Raw genomic sequence first — 18,176 nt, 5'->3', positions numbered from 1 at the left:
TGTTGTTAAATTAAGCTCGTAACTTTGCGCCCTCAGCAACAATGTATCAAGCCAGCTTGCGTTATTTGTAACATAATATTAAATTCAGATATATTTGTTAGATCCGTTTGTTGTTCTCACTGGATAACAACAGAGCAGACTTTTTTCTGCAGCTGGCATTAATGAGAAAAACGTGTTTCAGCGGAGAAGGTAGGCTAAATATGACTTTCTATCTAAACAAAAACATGTCAGACTAAATAACGAAGATATTCACATTTGACCGAGCCTTCGATCCATTCAGGGTTTTAACGTGCATTAAAATGCCATCATTTTTATCAGCATTATGTAACATTAATGTTAAACAAAACCACAACTAGCACATCTCAGTTTTTAAACGTATACTGCATGGCAAACAAGCACCAAAGGATTAATTAAACAAACAGTTTAACTTTTAACAACCTGATGTGTCACTAGTAGCCTACTCATCAGTTTTTCCAGACATGAGGCAGATAGCCTAAATCAGTGGTTCCCAAACTTTTTCAGCGTGCGGGCCCCCCTTGTGTAAGGTACATTTCTTCGCGGCCCCCCAAAGAAAATTTGTGACAAAAAACTGTTCTAAAACTCAAAATTGTAATAAAAAAAATTAAATTATACAAAAATGTAGTGCTTTTGGTTAGTAGCCTTATTTTTTTTATTTAATTACACAGAATTCATGATAAATTAATGTATTTCATAAAATGTCATAAAACTGGGGCCCCCCTGGCACCATCTCGCGGCCCCCAGTTTGAAAACCACTGTCCTAAATAACTGAAGTTGGGTTTGTTTATGCCATATGCTGTTTGGCTTAATTTTCTTCTCAAATTGTGTGTGTTGACTCCATTTCTATTACACGCAAAAATACCATAAGTGCAATGGTAGTACTAATAATTGGCATAATTTCTTTCGGTGTTTCGGCTTTCGGTTTTCGGCCTTGGTTTCCTCTTTTTCGGACGAGACCGGCCGCGCCTCCGGCGGACGAACGCAGCGGACGCTACGGGCGCGCGAACTCCGGACCAGCGTTTTTTTTTTCGATCCGCCGTATCTCGGCCGCGGAAAAGGTCGGAGGGTCGAGGGCGGGCTCGTTCGAAAGGCGCCCGAGCAGCGGTCGTCGGAAAATCCGGAGACGGCCCCCGTATCTCCGCCGCGGAAAGGGCCAGATACTCGCAAGTGGGCTCGTTCGAAAGGGCCCCTCCGGCGGACCAATCGACCCGAAGGTCGAAGGCCCCGGGCCCGAGGCGCCGGAGCGGCGCGGTAACGAAATTCGGATATTTGACCGGAAGTATCTCCGGTCCACGGGGTCGCACGGACTCGGGGCCGGCGTCGCCGGAAAGCCCCGGGAATCATCACGAGTCATAGGCCTTAGTAAAAAAAGTATGTTTTTAACTTGATTTAAAAATATGTAATGTTGGTGATATTCTTATATGAAGCAGTAACGTGTTCCAAAGTTTAGGTGCGGCTATGGCAAAAGCTTGATCACCCCTAGATTTTAATTGGACTTTGGAACAGTTAACAGATTCTGGTTGGTAGACCGAAGAGTTCTCTCTGGACGATATTCACACAACAGATCCGAGAGGTAGATGGGAGTGAGTCCATGTAATGACTTAAAAACGAGCAAAAGCACTTTAAAATCAATTCTACACTGTACCGGAAGCCAATGTAAAGACATTAGCACAGGAGAAATATGTTTGTATTTACGAACACCGGTTAACCGACGTGCAGCGGAATTTTGGACCATTTGTAATCTCGCTATTAACAAGCTATTTATTCCCACATACAGCGCATTACAATAATCAATTCTGGGCGAAATAAAAGCGTGGGTTGCAATTTCTAAGTATTTAAAAGAAAGGAAGGTCTTTACTTTAGGCAGAATTCTTAATTGGTAAAAACTCGCTTTTACAACTGCATTTATTTGCCTATCAAATTTTAGTGCACTATCGAAGAATACACCTAAGTTTTTTACACTTGATTTGACCGAAGAAGATAAAATACCAGAATTTCCAAAATAATTCTCCAGAACATCAGGCGAGCCAAACACAATGATCTCCGGACAATGCACATCAATCAACATTTTTTGTTTACACTCAAAATGTAAATGCACCAGAGTTAGCAAAAGAGCTATTTTACATCTGCAGTCAACACAGTATCATAGTACAAAAATAAAATACATGAAAAACACAAGACAAATTAAAAAACTAGATATATAATAATAAGTACAATACAAAAATGGGCAGTACCTAAGATAAGATAAATTAACTATTAATGATTGCAAATTGATTTATATGAGATAAAATAATATATAATTGTGCACACAAATTAAAAGACATGATAAAAGACAGCTTCTTTCATGTAGCTTCATGTCATAAAGATAACATGAACTCTATGATGTTGTGTCCACTATTTCTTCAGCTAAATAAAAGAAAATAAAAGACAGAAAAAAATCCTGTAATTCAATTTCAACATCTAGCAGTGTAAACATTCATTCAAAAAAACATTGTTTTAAAATGAATTATAGCATATGACTTACTAGAGGCAGAGGAATATTCATCTTTAGAAGAAGCTACAGCATCAAAGGAAGTGAAAAAAGATGCCTATTATTATTGACAATCAATCATAATTAAATATATCTTTTGGATTTGTTTAAGCTTATTATGACATGTTAATGCAGTCTGTCTTACCTGCATGTTTCTTTCTCCATATAATTACTGCAGCCACAGTTACAATAACCAATGCCAAAACTGTTAGCACTGAGGAAAGCACTGGTTTAAATGGTGTCCCATGATCCAACTCTGAAACACAACCAATGAGCAAAGTTCACATGCATCCCGAACTTTTTGCTCACATTACACACCACAATCAACTGTCAATCAACTTAAATTATATTTGTGTTTTGTTTTGTAGGTTACAGTTGTGTTCAAAATTATTCAACCCCAACTGAAATTGATTGTTTTGGCCGGTTTGACACTGATTTTGATCATTCAGTCATCCTGCTTACAATTACATCAAAGAGGCATGTGTAGGTCAGACAAATATAACATAACATTTATAATGAAATAACCACAAATGTCTTTTCTGTGCTCACATCATTATCAGTTTTATTCAACCCCCAAGTGACATTCAATCTTAGTACTTAGTACAACATCCTTTTACAGTTAAAACAGCTTTTAAAAGTGAAGCATAGCTTGACACAAGTGTCTTGTAGCGATCTACGGGTATCTTCGCCCATTCATCATGGGCAAAAGCCTCCAGTTCAGTCACATTCTTAGGCTTGCGCACTGCAACTGCTTTCTTTAAGTCCCACCAGAGGTTCTCAATCGGATTTAAGTCTGGTGACTGCGATGGCCACTTCAAAATGTTCCAGCCTTTTTTCTGCAACCATGCTCTAGTGGATTTGGAGGTATGCTTGGGATCATTTTCCTGTTGAAAGGTCCAACGTCTCCCAAGCCTCAGGTTTGTGACGGACTGCAACACATTGTCATCCAATATCTCCTGGTACTGAAGAGAATTCATGGTACCTTGCACACGCTGAATTTTCCCTGTACCTGCAGAAGCAAAACAGCCCCAAAGCATGATTGACCCCCCACCATGCTTCACAGTAGGCAAGGTGTTCTTTTCTTCATAGGCCTTGTTTTTCCTCCTCCAAACATAGCGTTGATCCATGGGCCCAAACAGTTCTAATTTTCCACAGAACACTATCCCAAAACTTCTGTGGTTTGTCCACATGACTTTTGGCATACTGCAGTCGACTCTTCTTATTCTTTGGAGACAGCAAGGGGGTGCGCCTGGGAGTTCTGGCATGGAGGCCTTCAGTACGCAGGGTGCGCCGTATTGTTTGAGCAGAAACTTCAGTACCCACATCTGACAAATCTTTTCTCAGTTCCTCAGCAGTCACACGGGGACTTTTTTCCACTCTACGCTTCAGATAGGGCACAGCAGTCGCAGTTAGCATCTTTTTTCTGCCACGACCAGGAAGCGTTTCAACAGTGCCCTTTGCCTTGAATTTGCGAATGATGCTTCCTATGGTGTCTCTTGGTATGTTTAACATCTTTGCAATCTTCTTATAGCCATTGCCCTTCCTGTGAAGATTAATCACCTCTTCTCTTGTCTTCCTGGACCATTCTTTTGACTTCACCATGTTTGTAACCACACCAGTAAATGTTTAGAAGGAGTTGAGTATCACAGTCATTTTAAAGCTGCCTAATTGGTGCCTATTAGGCTTTATTGCTGTTCCCTGACATCCACAGGTGTTTTCAATACCTGATTGAAAACACTTCAATGAACCTCTGTTCTTCAGAGTGGTAGTTCTTTAAGGGGTTGAATAATTGTGTCAATGAAGAATTCACAAAAGATACATTTACTACTATATTACAAAACCAATTGATGTCCTTTTAGTTGCATATGGTTCTTTAAGAAGTCATTGTAGGATTTCATTCTGAATACAATTACAAATGTACACGAAATTCCCTAAAACCCTTAACAGCATTGGGGGTTGAATAATTTTGAACACAACTGTATTAATTACCCAAACTGACGTCCAGTTTGTTGTCCAGATTGAGATGTGTGGCAGTGCAGGTATATTTGTGTTTCTCTCTCTGTTCTTTTGTACTGATCTCCAGAATCTTCCTTATCTGGTACGTCCCATCATCATTGGGCAGCAGATCTCCTCCAGTGATCTCATCATCGGATACAGGCTGTCCATCTCTGAACAGGGTCAGATTGATGTGACGAGGGTAAAATCCTGTTGCCAGACACATCACCCGAGACCCTCTACTATCTGGGTTTGCTTTCTGGAGGAGTCTAACTATAGGTTTTACTGTTAATGAAAGATAGCAGACAGATATACTGACATTTAGTATACTTTTAGTATATATAATAAAGGAACAGATCACCAACCTTTAAAATAAAAAGCACTTTAAAATCAATTCTAATCTTAGTTTTGGATCATCTAAAGGTGATTCAAGCTTCAGAGATCTGTCCAAAAGAATTCCCAGAAGGGCCAATATTTAAGTCAAGTTAAAGTAAAGCTATTAGCATCAGGAGAGGTCATCTCACCTTTTCTATTTACTTGGTTTGTCCTCTTTTTAAGGTAACCTTTTAGAGTTTTTATGCAGTGTGGGTAGTAAAAATTTTCATGGCGCCACATTGAGATGTCAAGATGAAATTTCACCACCTCAGCTGTGGCATTTAAGGTACTGTTGTATGTAAAATAATTGTCATTATATCTCAACTCATCTGTGGTGGTGCCTCGGAAAGCTTCTCGTACGATCATTTGTCCCGGTTCACCATTATCCTTCAGCTTACACATAACCAGTCTTTGGATAACAAGAGCACCTTTAACTGAGATTAAAAAAAAGTCAAAGTTCTATATGAAAACACACTCTGCAATTATTAAAAAAAAAAAAAAACATATGACAAACATACATTTTCATAGACATTTCACTAAATCTTTTTCTTCTAAATCCTATAGACCCTTTTACAGCTCACGTGATCATAGCCTGCGTGCGCATTTAGGCAACAGAAGTGATGTTATTCCCCATTAGTTCTAACATGTTAACAACGTTTATTAAAACGGTTTCCCAGCATCAAAACGTCTGGTTGTTGCGTTTGGTTGCACTAATATAATATACGTATATACTAGGGCTGTGAAAATAACGCATTAATTCGATTAATTAATCTGAGAAAAAATAACGCGTTAAAAAAATAACGCAGATTAATCTATTCCGAATTGAACCTGGATACATTCTAGCCACCATTTGACTGTAAAATAAAGGAGGTAGACCAGAACGCGCTGGCGGTGACTGGATCATTGACTGGAACATTTACTTATAAAAAAACGGCCTGATGGAAGTGATGATAAAAAGAAAGTATGCAACGTCTGCAGCAAAGAATTTGCATATCATAGAGTTCGTCCACTCTAAAGTACCACATCATACAAAGCACATGGATTAAAGTTCTCCGTCGTTACACGGATTTCCGTCAATTGCAAAATTATTAAATTAACTTTTCATAAATACGACATGTATTCAGCTTTTTAAGTGGGATGTGATCAAAGCCTGGACTGGAGCAAAATCACGTTCCTCTCTCCACTCTAAGCTTTCTGTAATCACTACGCACCGGATCCACTAACTTTATTTCAGCTAGCATGGACATACTTATGCAGGAAGGCTCCGAAGTTTTGGAGATCGATAAAGGTGTAAAAGACCAATGGAGATTGACTTGGCTTAGCGGAATGATGAAGATTGGGATCAGAAAACCAAATATAGCACAGTATAGGTGTCCTGTATTTTGTGGGTAAACGATTTCTCGCGTATGTGATTACTCGCGTCCCGTTTTTGACTGCTACGTTGATCTAACCAGTGGCTGATAAAACGGGTTTGTTAAACTAGTGAGTACACTTTATGTGGCGCCACAAGAACCAAGAAGCAGATGACATCCAAATCCCGTGAGAGCAGTTCGAGAATCATAACAGTGAAAATACTGTAATAATAAAAGAGTTTTTGAGCTTCAATGTCACTAATGCTGATTATTCACTGATTTATTTAAAAAGAAATATTTAATACTTTCACAGCAAAAATTATGTAGGCGATTAATTTAGATTAATTAATCACAGAGTATGTAATTAATTAGATTAAAAATTTTAATCGATTCACAGCCCTAGTATATACGTATATATCTATCTGGCCACTTTATATTTGGCCATCTGCTGACGTCTTCTAACCACTCCATAATACACAAATCTGGTAGTTGTGTTGAAAAGTTGATAAAGTCAACTTTTTAAAATAACTTTCTCTGTCTGGGTTGCTTCACTGCTGATTCTTGCCATACTTCTGTTGCCTAAATGCGCGCGCATACGCTGCCACGTCATCAATGTGTACAAACAGTAAAAGGTCCAATTTACAGGTCCCATTCTTCCTGTGTTTTTGAAGCTTTGATTGTGTTTACAGTGCGCAATATAACATGTGTTCATGTGTGACGTGTAAAAAACACATTATTTTACACACAATTGACTTATTTCTATACCGCTGCTTGTCGTAAAAACGGGCTGATTTCTACTATAAAGTCCCTCCTTCAGAAATACGTATCGAGTTCTGATTGTGTAGTTTGTTTAGTGTGTTGTGATTCAATAGCAGCTTAGCTTAGCAGTGCTGTATGAGCTTAGCTGGCGACTGACATATTCCTGTGGGCGGAGTTTAGTCAAAAACTCTTTTATTGACGTCATTCAATCGGAAAGTAGAGAGGGCTGTCCAAACCGGCTGTTCGCTGTAGGCTTTGAAAGGGGAATTCTGTTAAAGAAAATATATCGCCTGCCATTTTGCAGGTATTATTTACGGTATCCTATTATACCAACATTACACCAGGGCTCTCAAGTCTCACGCATTCACCGTGAGACTCACGCATTTCAGTAAGTTCACACGCTCACACGCCACACCTTGTATTTCTCACGCTGAAAAAATAAGAAAACTTTTCCCACTCTATACAATTAATGAACGAGGCACAGGAGAGAAGTTCTCTGCCGAGTTCATATCTGTCGAGCCGCGGACACGGTCACACTAGACATCCTGATATAATTGTCACCTACCAGCCAATCAGAAATCAGAATTTGTTGTTTCTGGGTAAATTTCGTGATCCTGCTGCAAGCACATTCGTTACTAGGCAACATAGATTCTCACGTCACACAGACGAAGTGGCAGTTGGAAGAGAAGAATCCGATGAAAGCGGTAGGTAACGCATTCTTTTTTATAGCAATTTGATTTTACGATTCTTGGATGACATCACAAAAATGTGATCAAAGATAATAAAAACTGTTGTTGGGAAATATAGCCGAGGTAAATTATTATTGATTAAAAAAATCGAACTGCTTTGCAATCAGAATTAGCTTTAACTTTAGGAAAGTACTAAACACTAGAGGCTACCTGAAACAATCCCAGGTGAAAAATATTATAGGAAATACTATAGTGTTTTTGAACCATACTAATAGTATAGTAAATTTTAGTATATTATAGTATTTACAACACTTTGTTAATGATTGCTACAGCATACTCTGTATTAACTATAGTAGTGAACTGATAAACTGTAATAAATACTCTAACGTTAGTATTCTTTAGTTTATACTACAGTAATCTGTAGTGTATATTCTAGTATATTATACCCTATAGTTGTAGACAATGTAGTACAGTATTGGATAAAGTAATACGTTTATATTACTATAGTTGTTATGTTATCACAGCAACTATAGAATTACCACAACAAATTAATTCAAGTACATTACTATAGTATGGGTCAAAAACACTATAGTATTTACTATAAATTACTATAGTATTTTTTTCACCTGGGAATGGAAAGGACAAGATATTTCATTTTCATTTATTTCATTATTTTCAAATTATACTTTATTCATACTCTTTTTAGCTATTCAGCTATACTCTGGCTTTTATTTTAGTAATGTTTATATCCTGCCAATGTATACATTAATCATTGCATTTATCTGTTTAAAAGATGTCACACAAACACACCTTGTATTGTAAGTATGCTCAGGGCAAGTTCTGCAATGTTGCTGTTCAGTTGGCTCATTTGGGGCAATTTTTTATATATTTGTATTTTTGAAATAAAACAATGTATTTAATTTCTATGACTTTGTCTTTAATTAGATTTCCCAACTGTTATAATTTCTATTTGTGCTAATCAATTATAAACAATATATTAAATTTAACTGCTACCAAAAACCTGAGAGAATTGGTTGGGGCCGAGGGGTCGCTGCTGCAAATATTTAAGTGGCTCCTCCCCTAAAAGATGAAATCTCACTCCAAACTTTTGATAAAACTTGAGAGCCCTGATTACACACTAACAAAAGTTTGAAAAATGGGATCAGGAAGAACGTGATCTTTAAAGGATAACGGTATGTATGGATGATGGAAGGATTATTCATGTGTCTATCATGACTTTTAAAGAGAAGATAAGAGACTTAAATTCCAATACTTAATGTCAGTTGTATTTAAGTTGTCTGTAATCCAAGCTAATCTTTCAATGAAACCTGGTAGCATATAGTCACTTATCTGGAGGACAAGATTAGAATTCAACACATCATCTTCATTTGTTGTGTTTCCCCTTCGAATGAATGTCTTTGTGTCACCATTATAATACAGAAGTCTGACATCATCCAACATCACCAAGCAACTAAATTTAGGAAAAGGTGTTTGTCCTTTAATGTAAGTTGCAAGCAACCACAAAGAATGAGAACCTGTAAAAAAAATGATGACACATGTAAGGGATAATCCACGGCTATGCATTAAAGGAACCACCCGACGCGTATGGTTGCCTCTGCGAAGTGCATTAAAATCCTGTAATGCATGGCTAGCCGTTTATTATCCCGCTTATACCTTGGTTATTTGCCAAGTTAAAGCTGTAATTAATGTTTACAGTGTAATTTTTTAACAGACAGGTAAAAATTAAGGTCATTTTCTAAAGTTAAGGCTCGCACTCCGTCTGCTTTAAATAAAGTAGTGCCATTGTATTGCTTTTATTTAAATTAATTATCACATTTATTTAAATTCATTATTAAAAGAGAGAGACAGACAACTGAAAGAGAAGGACCAGAGAGAGACAGAGAGAGAGACGCACTTTAAAGAGAGATGCACTCTCTCCAAGCGCTCTCTATTTTTCGTCTTGTGCTTGGGCCAATTTCTCAAAATTGCCATATTCACCATACAAGTTAAACGATATGCAAAAATCATCGAGGGGCGGGACACACCAAAGCTTTTTTTACACGGCTGAAAAAGCCTGGAGGACCCCAAATGCCAGCTGTTTTATCAGCTGAGCGCAGGCTTTCTTTAGCTAAGCGCTTTGGTTACTGTGATACTGCTGATTTGTTTATCAGTCATTGTACGATGCCCTGGTTGGTTGTTGTGATATTTGTCCCGCCCTCCCCCATTGTGATTGGACGACCGTGTGAGAACTGACATTGACGAGCGGAGCTTTTCACTCCAACTTGAATCTCGTTTTACTATCGGAAAAACCGCTGAGATCCGGCTTTCAGCACGGAAAAAAACGCTAGCTGCTGGCTTATTTGAAAAACGCAAAGCCTCCATTGGAAACAATTGAAAACATGCGCCGGCTGCGGACGTAAAAGCTTTGGTGTGCACGCCCCCGGTAGCCTATCTAAATAAACGTTTTCATATGTGTCTCTGACTCAGTTTGCAAGTGTAACTGTGTTACCAGTTTTTTAGTAGCGGATTAATTTCTAACTGTAATCAAACTGAATGGAACTACCTGTGCATTAAACGGTTTTAATGCACACCTTCCAGCCAATCAGAATCGAGAATTTAAACAGACCATGGTATAAGAAAAGATGCACATGCAGAGCCGGATTAAACAAATGGACTACACTAGGCAGGCTGCATTTTTTGGGCCCCCCCATCGAGGTTATTTATGAATTGAAATCTGAAACTTACCAAAGTTACTAATAAAAGTGAATTCACATTTTACATAGCCTAGTCTTTGGTTACAAATTGGTTGTTTTTATGCCAAATGAAGTCATGTGTTGTATATCAACCAGTCTATCAGACAAAATTATTATTTATACGTCATTACACGGCTCTATTAAATGCTATTAATTATCCTCATCTTATCCATTGGGAGTGTCATTGTTAAGGCAGTAGTACCAGTAAATAACCAATAGGTGTCAGTAAACTATGTAAACTGTTTACATTTAATCAACACATTTAATTAAGATTTTCTGCAAAATGCAATAGCTTACAACATTTATAAATGTTGTAATTAGGAATAAGAAGGCAAACATGACCCCTTCATATTCATCAAGACCATTTAGAAACTGTCTAACAATAAATAATAATAAATATAAGGATGGTGGATTTAAACTATGGAAAACTAAAGGTATTCAGACTATTAAAGACTCAGGGGCGGATCTAGAAAAATATTTATGGGGTGGCAAGGGGGTGGCATGAGAACTACGAGGGGTGGCAATGAAGTAAGCATCCTTGCATGGTTGTCGTGGATACAAGAAATGATATACTGTATATACTATATTCGGTGTATATACTGGACCTCAAATTTTTATAACATAAAAAACGCAACAACAAATGTTCCTATAAGTACCCAAGCAGCTACCTTTAGCATCTCTACTGTAGCACCCTTTGTCTTAATACACACATCTTACCAATATCTAAAAACACTGACTGTAACCATGATGAGCAAGGTTGAACATAATGGTATAAAGACTGTTATATAAATAAAATAGGTTTGCCTAGTTTATATTAATGTAAAACATATTTAAAAGGCACACATCTCTTTCTCTCATAACCCTCTTCTTTAATAATTTCACTCACTTCATGATGGATTTCTGTCTCTTTTTAGCTCTTTGCCATCCATATGTTTCTTTCTTTCATGACTTCATCTACTCCTCTCCCTTCTACAACATATTTTTCTGTTTTATTTGTACCTTCCACTTCCATAGTATTGGATTTTTCTATTCTTTTTGGTTAAAAAAAATGGATATCAGCCTTTCTTTTCATATTATCCTGGAAAATGCAGCATTAAGCTGTCTTTCAAGCTTTCTAAACATACACAACACTGAATAGTTTTGTCTCCTTAATGAAGACAAACAAAAACATTAGGCAATATCATAATGAGCGATTTCATATATGCACGTTTGGAATATTTTGATTGCTGCAGTAGCTAACAAGACATGACGGGCTAACTATAAAGAACTGCTTAAAAGATATTTACTGCTTACACAAACCTGCAGTTCAGTAGTTTTAACTACCAAGCAACTACCTCAGGCAATATTTTACAACAATCAACAGTTTAATTTTTGTATTTTTATCCTGATGCAACATTTATCTGTAAAATATGACCGTATTCAGTACTCTGATTTGGTGATGTGATGCTCAACTTAATCATTTAAAGACACTAAAAAGAAACCACTAATGTTTTGCAGGGATGCGTGATGATGTGAGGTGCTTTAATAGATCAGAATTACTTGCTACAGACGTGAAGAGATCGATGGGCATAAGTTGCACGTTCATAAACATTCTTGCCTTTCACCTCAACGATGGAAAGTAACGTTTCAACGTTTGTGCTTTTTATACTTTGTGCTTGCGTCCGCTACCTTTGTTTTGAGCTCGTTGTACTTTCCATCGCTCTGTTGTCGCGGGTTTGTGCGACTCGGATCACGGATGGACTGCAGCCTGAGAACCGGGCTGCATGTGAGTGCCTTGGATGGGGTGATGCATCCTCCTTTCACGGCAGTTTCCAAAAGTCTCCAACCACACCAGAAAAGATCGCTAGATTTGTCCTAGTTGATTTTTTAATAAAGTCGCTAAAGGGGTCTAAAAAGTTTCTTAAAATAGCGACAAAGTCACCAAGTTGGCAAACTGTGCGGGCTTTTTTACACGGTAAAAGACTTTCTGCTCGGACTGACTGTGCGTGCTTGGCTATGACCGGGTATGAACTCTGCTGCCTCTGATTGGCTAACGATGGAAATTAAGCCAATCATAATCAGCTATGTAGTTGTCCCACCCCCTCTAAGACACACACACACACAATCATCGTCAGATATGTGTCTCCCACGAGGGGCAACCTTCCGATCTCTCTAATGAAGCCAACACGGAAGTGACTTAAACTGCAATTCATCGACTGGCCGCTTGAGGCTGGCTTCAAAAGGGAGTCAATTCCCATAGACTTCCATGTTAAAAATGGCCAACTTTACAGTAGAAAATAATATGTTTACAGCCTGGTACAAAAAGTGTTTTTGGCCTATATAGCTAATTTTGCCCTTCATGACAACTGTGAGGGGGGTGAATTTTTTTGTAATTCACCCGTTTAGATTATATTAAGCCTTAAACTTCTGCATAATTAAGGGCGTGGCCGCTTGAGTGTCGGTTGAACAGCCACTGCTGTCACTAGACTCGCGCTAGGCGGGCGTGGTTTCACCTCAGCTTCACCCATGTCCCGCCTTTTTACCCATTTTCGGTTTTCCACGAGTAATTCGCGGGTACGCGCGGCCAAGATGGCGACGGCAGGCGACGCCTACTTTAAGCTTCAAAAGCGATCTTCACAAACCAATGGGTGACGTCACGGACACTACGTCCATATTTTTTTACGGTCTATGGTCTCCCACCCCTAAACACAGACAGAGAAAAGCTGCATTGCCTTTCTGGTTAAAAGAGCCTACTCGGGTATATATTATATATATTAGGATACCAGCGCTGGGCAGAGATGTATAAAGTACTAGGGACCAAGACTTGAGTAAAAGTACAAGTGCTCTATCAAAAAAGTGACTTAAGTAAAAGTTGAAGTGCTCTTTAAGCACAGCACTTAAGTGGAAGTACTAAAGTATTAAACATTTTTTGTACTTAAGTATTGCAAGTAGTTTATTTTAAAATATACTACTCAAGTACTGAAAGTAAAAGTACAAGTATTGTGTAATGTAGTTATTAAAGAAAACAGTCAAAAGTTTGAATATAATATTATTTATATCATTTCAAATGTTTAAGCTAAAGGACACTCACAATTCCTTTGGCTGTAGCAGGAGTACAAAGGCAGGAATGTTCAGATTAATTCAGATTAATTTAACTGACATGGCGATAGAGAATTCAGTATTAATGAAATATTAGTCGATATAAAGGTAAAGGTAGGTGTTTCAATGTATGTAAGTTTCCTTCTTTCGGGCACACGCGCCCTTTCTCGCGCATTCTCTCTCTCTCACGCAAACTCTGTCTCTCTCGCGCACGTTGGCTCTCTCTTCGCTTCACATTTGTCCACAACCGCGGCTCATATTTGTGAGTGAGAGGGAGGGAGGGGTCCGCCCTTCACTATCTCCATCTCCAATTGGTTTAGACCACGATAGGTGTGTGTTTCTAACGTGTATCACCGCTCCGGCAGTGATAATGTGGGTTTGGAATGATTTGTAACATTTATATAACGCGTGTAACGAGTAACTATGCAGCACATAAAAAATGTATTGGAGTAAAAGTATTAAACTCAAAGAAAAAATGTACTGAAGTAAAAGTGGAAGTAGGAGAAAAAAATAATACTTCAGTAGAGTACAGATACTCTCTTTTAGTACTTAAGTACAGTAGTGAAGTAGTTCTACTTCGTTACTATACATCTCTGGCGCTGGGGTGGCATATGGGGTGGCAATGCTTTTATTTAGGGTGGCAACTGCCACCCCGTGCCACCCCGGTAGATCCGCCCCTGTAAAGACTTATATATGGATGGGATACTTCTTACATTTCAAGATTTGTGTGATAAACACCAGATTCCCTCAAAACAATTTTTTTTAAATATTCACAGCTTAAAAGTTTTATGTCTTCCAGGGCTACAGATATTATGTACATACAAACTGTCATTAATTGAGGAAATAATTGGAAAAAGAGGTGAAAAGGGCCAATTGTCAAAATATTATAATTCAAGAAGAAATAGAGGAATTTGAATGAACTGAAGCATGTTTAAAGGCGCAAAAACAAATTATTGGATTGTAATAAAACTTTTACTTGTGTTTTACATGCACAAAATAATTTAATGATGGTATCCAAAACATTCAATTTAATTCAAGTATTATATTATATACATTTTAAAACTTCAGTGCATGTATGATAAGCCTAGTAATACGTAAATATTTAAAATACATCAATAACTGATATCATAGGTTAACACACTTCATTAAGCCCATTACTGAGTGTATGTGTTTTTGTGACTGTTGTCTGAGATGGTGACTCGGATGGGGACGCCAGTCATCAGAATGGTTGATTTTCAAGTTCATCGTTCCACTCTGTACCTGACAGAGTTCCTTTAAGGACACAGACATGGTTGCTGCAAAAAATAAATAAATAAAGGACAAACGATTATTTCCCTACGTTATATAAGGCATGTTTACGTTTAATAATGAGGCAAAAAAACAGTTAGCTTGCATAATAATTAATGACTGCAATGGCAGAACTAGCGGGGTCAAGATTTTTTTTCTTTAAGCCCCACGAAAATCACGTTAGATATCTCACCAAACATGATACCAAAAACCCAATGCATAGTGGCTAACAAAGTCAACTGCAAGCAATCTGTGCTTTAAATTCACTTCACAAACGTGAATAGCGTAAAGAAAAATCTAGCAGCCTCAGAAACGATACATTAGACTTTAGCACTACCATTACATCGAGATAAAACTGTTGTACATAATATAAAAACTGCTATCATATAATTATTATAACTGAAACATAAATAACCAGTGTTTTGAGGACATTTACCTCAGTGGATGTGTTGCTCGACGAGGATTTTGTTGCGATTCTCAATCTTGAAGAGAAATATGCAGCGAAGCTCTCCTACGGAGTGATGAAGAGGTGGAGTTACGAGGTTTCTCAGACAGTTGAAATGTCCAATGGAGTTAAGAGGTTTGCGCTCAAGCTTTTTCAGGACTTTAGATTGGTTAATAAATTGTAAAAGTAACAGACCCACGTGGGGATTGACCAATAGCATCGGTTTGTGAAAAAATATAAAATTGACAAATTTTGGACATACCAGGTTTCCGCCCGACAGCGACGTTGTAGATGGGACATTTGTAAAAAAAAAAATCCCCTCTGTCTGGGCCCCATCCCACCAATCGGGCCCTAGGCACGTGCCTAGTTTGCCTTTGCGTTAATCCGGCTCTGAGCACATGGAATCAGTTCTCAAACTTTTTCGGCACGTGGCCCCCCTTGTGTATGGTGCACCCATTTGTGCCCCCCCCCAAAGAAAATGTATGACATAAAACCTCCTAAAAACTTAAAATTTGAATTAAACAAAACAAATTAAATTATATTGCTGTTGGTTAGCAGCCTTATTTTTCTGAGGTTTAATTACACAGAATTTATGATGAATTAATATATTTTTATAAAACTGTCATAGGGTTTGAGAACAACTGTTGTAAATGATTAGTTTTTGCGTTTTTAAGTTCTGCAACATAGGAAAACAGAGGAATGTCCAGATGATATTGTGACAGTAACTGACTGTAAATATGATATTCATTGTTGAAAATTGTGAATTTGAAATAATTTCTAATGTTAAGACATCTCTGGGGCAGGAAAATTATCTTATTCCAAAGTGGTCTACCTGTATTAGGCCTATACCTAGTAAAACAGCAAATATCTTCACACCTAATTCTTGAAGCCTCCTAACATACACATCTGCAGTGATGCTTTAAATAAATCAAAGACTCTTTCTGTACTGAGTTTTGACTCCTCCCATGGATTTCAGAATCAGCAGTTGCTATGTCAGTAAGAACTCTACAGGTTAATAGATTAACACAAACATGAGGTAGCCACCTTTCTTCACGGTATTAAAACATTGATATTAAAACATTGATATTAAAATTAGTTGCCTAATCATATCAATTTCACTTACTAAAAGTGCACTGTTTAATAAACATCTCCTATTATAGTCACATTTACAAAGTTTTATATATTTTGTAACTCTATGACCATTCATTTCATTTATTTATTTATTTTTTGGAACATTCATCACCAATCTTATTGTCTTGCATAGTACCACATTTGACCAAGAAGCAGAAAATATGTTTGGTTTAGCAGTTTTTTTATTTGGATAAGATTGTTTTTTTTTATTAGATTTCTTTTGAAATCTTACCTTTTGGAGCAGCTGTTGGAAGTAGAAGTGGAAGTAGAAACAGCACAAGAGCTTTGTCCATATTGCTGATATTTAAACGGCACGTAAGCGCTCATAAAATTGTCCAAAGTGTCGTCTCTGTTCATCCTTGCAGGTAGTTTTGTGTGATCGGAGTAGATGCCATTTCCTGTATTTTGGTGCCTTTAAAAAATGCTTTTATAATCTAAAACGGTTACCACATACCTGATAAAGTTTCCTAAAAATTAACACAGCACTAAATTCTAGTTAATTTAGTGATAGTGGGCACATGTCACTATTCGACTGCTGTGTTATGTTAGTTCAGCAAGCGCGAGTAGTGAAACAAAGAATGGAGTTTTATATGTGGACTCTGACCCTGCGTACTATGCTTTATGCCCTAAAAGTATTTTTATGGAAAAGTATAAACATTTGAGTGCATCGATGGAACATATAAATCTAAATTTGACTGGGTGAATGAGCCAAGTAAAAGTATTTTATCTGCTGTACAATTCACAATTGGTCGTCATACAGCTACAAAACATGTCCTACATAGCATTTTAAAAAAGACAAACACAATTTAACTTTTCTAAAATTCCAAGGGTCATTTAAAAGAAAGAGACAATATTGTGGTTCACAAATTTGTTTTTATTAACACCATGACTGGGTTATTTCTTAACAGCATGACTCCTGTACACTGAAAAAAATGATGGGAGGTATAAGTGCAAACAAACATTTCCAAAAATAAATGGAAATGAACTCAGAGCCAGAGCTACACAGCGTGGAGCTACCACGGCACATGGCGAAGATAATACTGTAACACGCCCAGGGAAGACAAGGTTTACAAATGGAAACTGAATGGGGAAAAATTAAATCAGGATCAAAGACAAATGAAGACAAATAGCGGTGTCCTAAAGAGATCGCCAGGAAAAAAGGTGACCTAAGAAAATAATAATACCCAAATTCACCACTTAGAGGGAATTGATGGGGGAAATATTTGTACCACTAAACAAGTGCACAATCCAGGCCCACAGATATCGACCGGGTTAGATGTTCAGAGCAGACACCACCCAGGATGACATTGTTTGCAACCTCAAATTATAAAATCTAGCAAAGGTGTTAGGAGTAGCCCAACCCACAGCTCTACAAATGTCTGCAAGAGAGGCACCATTAGCCAGTGCCCAAGAGGAAGCTGCGCCCCTGGTAGAATGAGCCCGTACCCCCAGCAGACAGGGCAAATTATGGGTATGATATGCCAATGAAATGGCATCAACAATCCAATGAGAGAGCCTCTGTTTGGAGACAGCCTCCCCTTCTGCTGACCTCCAAAACAAACAAAAACCTGATCAGAAGACCTGAAGCTCTGAGTACGGTCCAAATAGGTGCGAAGTGCACGTACCTGACATAATAGAGCAAGAGTTGGGTCATCATTAGGAAGGGCCTGGAGGTTTACTACATGATCCCGAAAGGGAGTGGTAGGAACCTTGGGCACATAGCCGGGCCGGGGTCTCAGGATAACGTGAGAGAAGGCCGGACCG

At 37.9% G+C, this 18,176-nt stretch overlaps 1 protein-coding gene across 2 annotated transcripts; it reads right to left on the bottom strand.

Moving 5' to 3' along the window:
• Nucleotides 1-2,130: 2,130 nt before the first annotated feature.
• LOC129434499 (BOLA class I histocompatibility antigen, alpha chain BL3-7-like) lies at nucleotides 2,131-17,010 on the bottom strand. Of its 2 annotated transcripts, none has more exons than XM_073868551.1 (7): nucleotides 16,645-17,010; nucleotides 8,996-9,253; nucleotides 5,068-5,352; nucleotides 4,538-4,828; nucleotides 2,694-2,804; nucleotides 2,543-2,575; nucleotides 2,131-2,424 (listed from the first exon to the last, which is right to left on the bottom strand). In XM_073868551.1, exons 1-7 carry the CDS (start codon nucleotides 16,703-16,705, stop codon nucleotides 2,396-2,398), a joined length of 1,068 nt encoding a protein of 355 aa, XP_073724652.1. In that variant the 5' UTR covers nucleotides 16,706-17,010; the 3' UTR covers nucleotides 2,131-2,395. The 2 variants fall into 2 exon arrangements, with proteins under 2 accessions (XP_073724652.1, XP_073724653.1); XM_073868552.1 differs by having other exon boundaries at nucleotides 8,996-9,068.
• Nucleotides 17,011-18,176: the final 1,166 nt, after the last annotated feature.

Source organism: Misgurnus anguillicaudatus, chromosome 6, assembly GCF_027580225.2.
Source record: "Misgurnus anguillicaudatus chromosome 6, ASM2758022v2, whole genome shotgun sequence".
NCBI classification, from domain to species: domain Eukaryota; kingdom Metazoa; phylum Chordata; class Actinopteri; order Cypriniformes; family Cobitidae; genus Misgurnus; species Misgurnus anguillicaudatus.
Note: the sequence above shows the minus strand (reverse complement) of the source record. Positions and strands in the feature narration are given on the sequence as shown.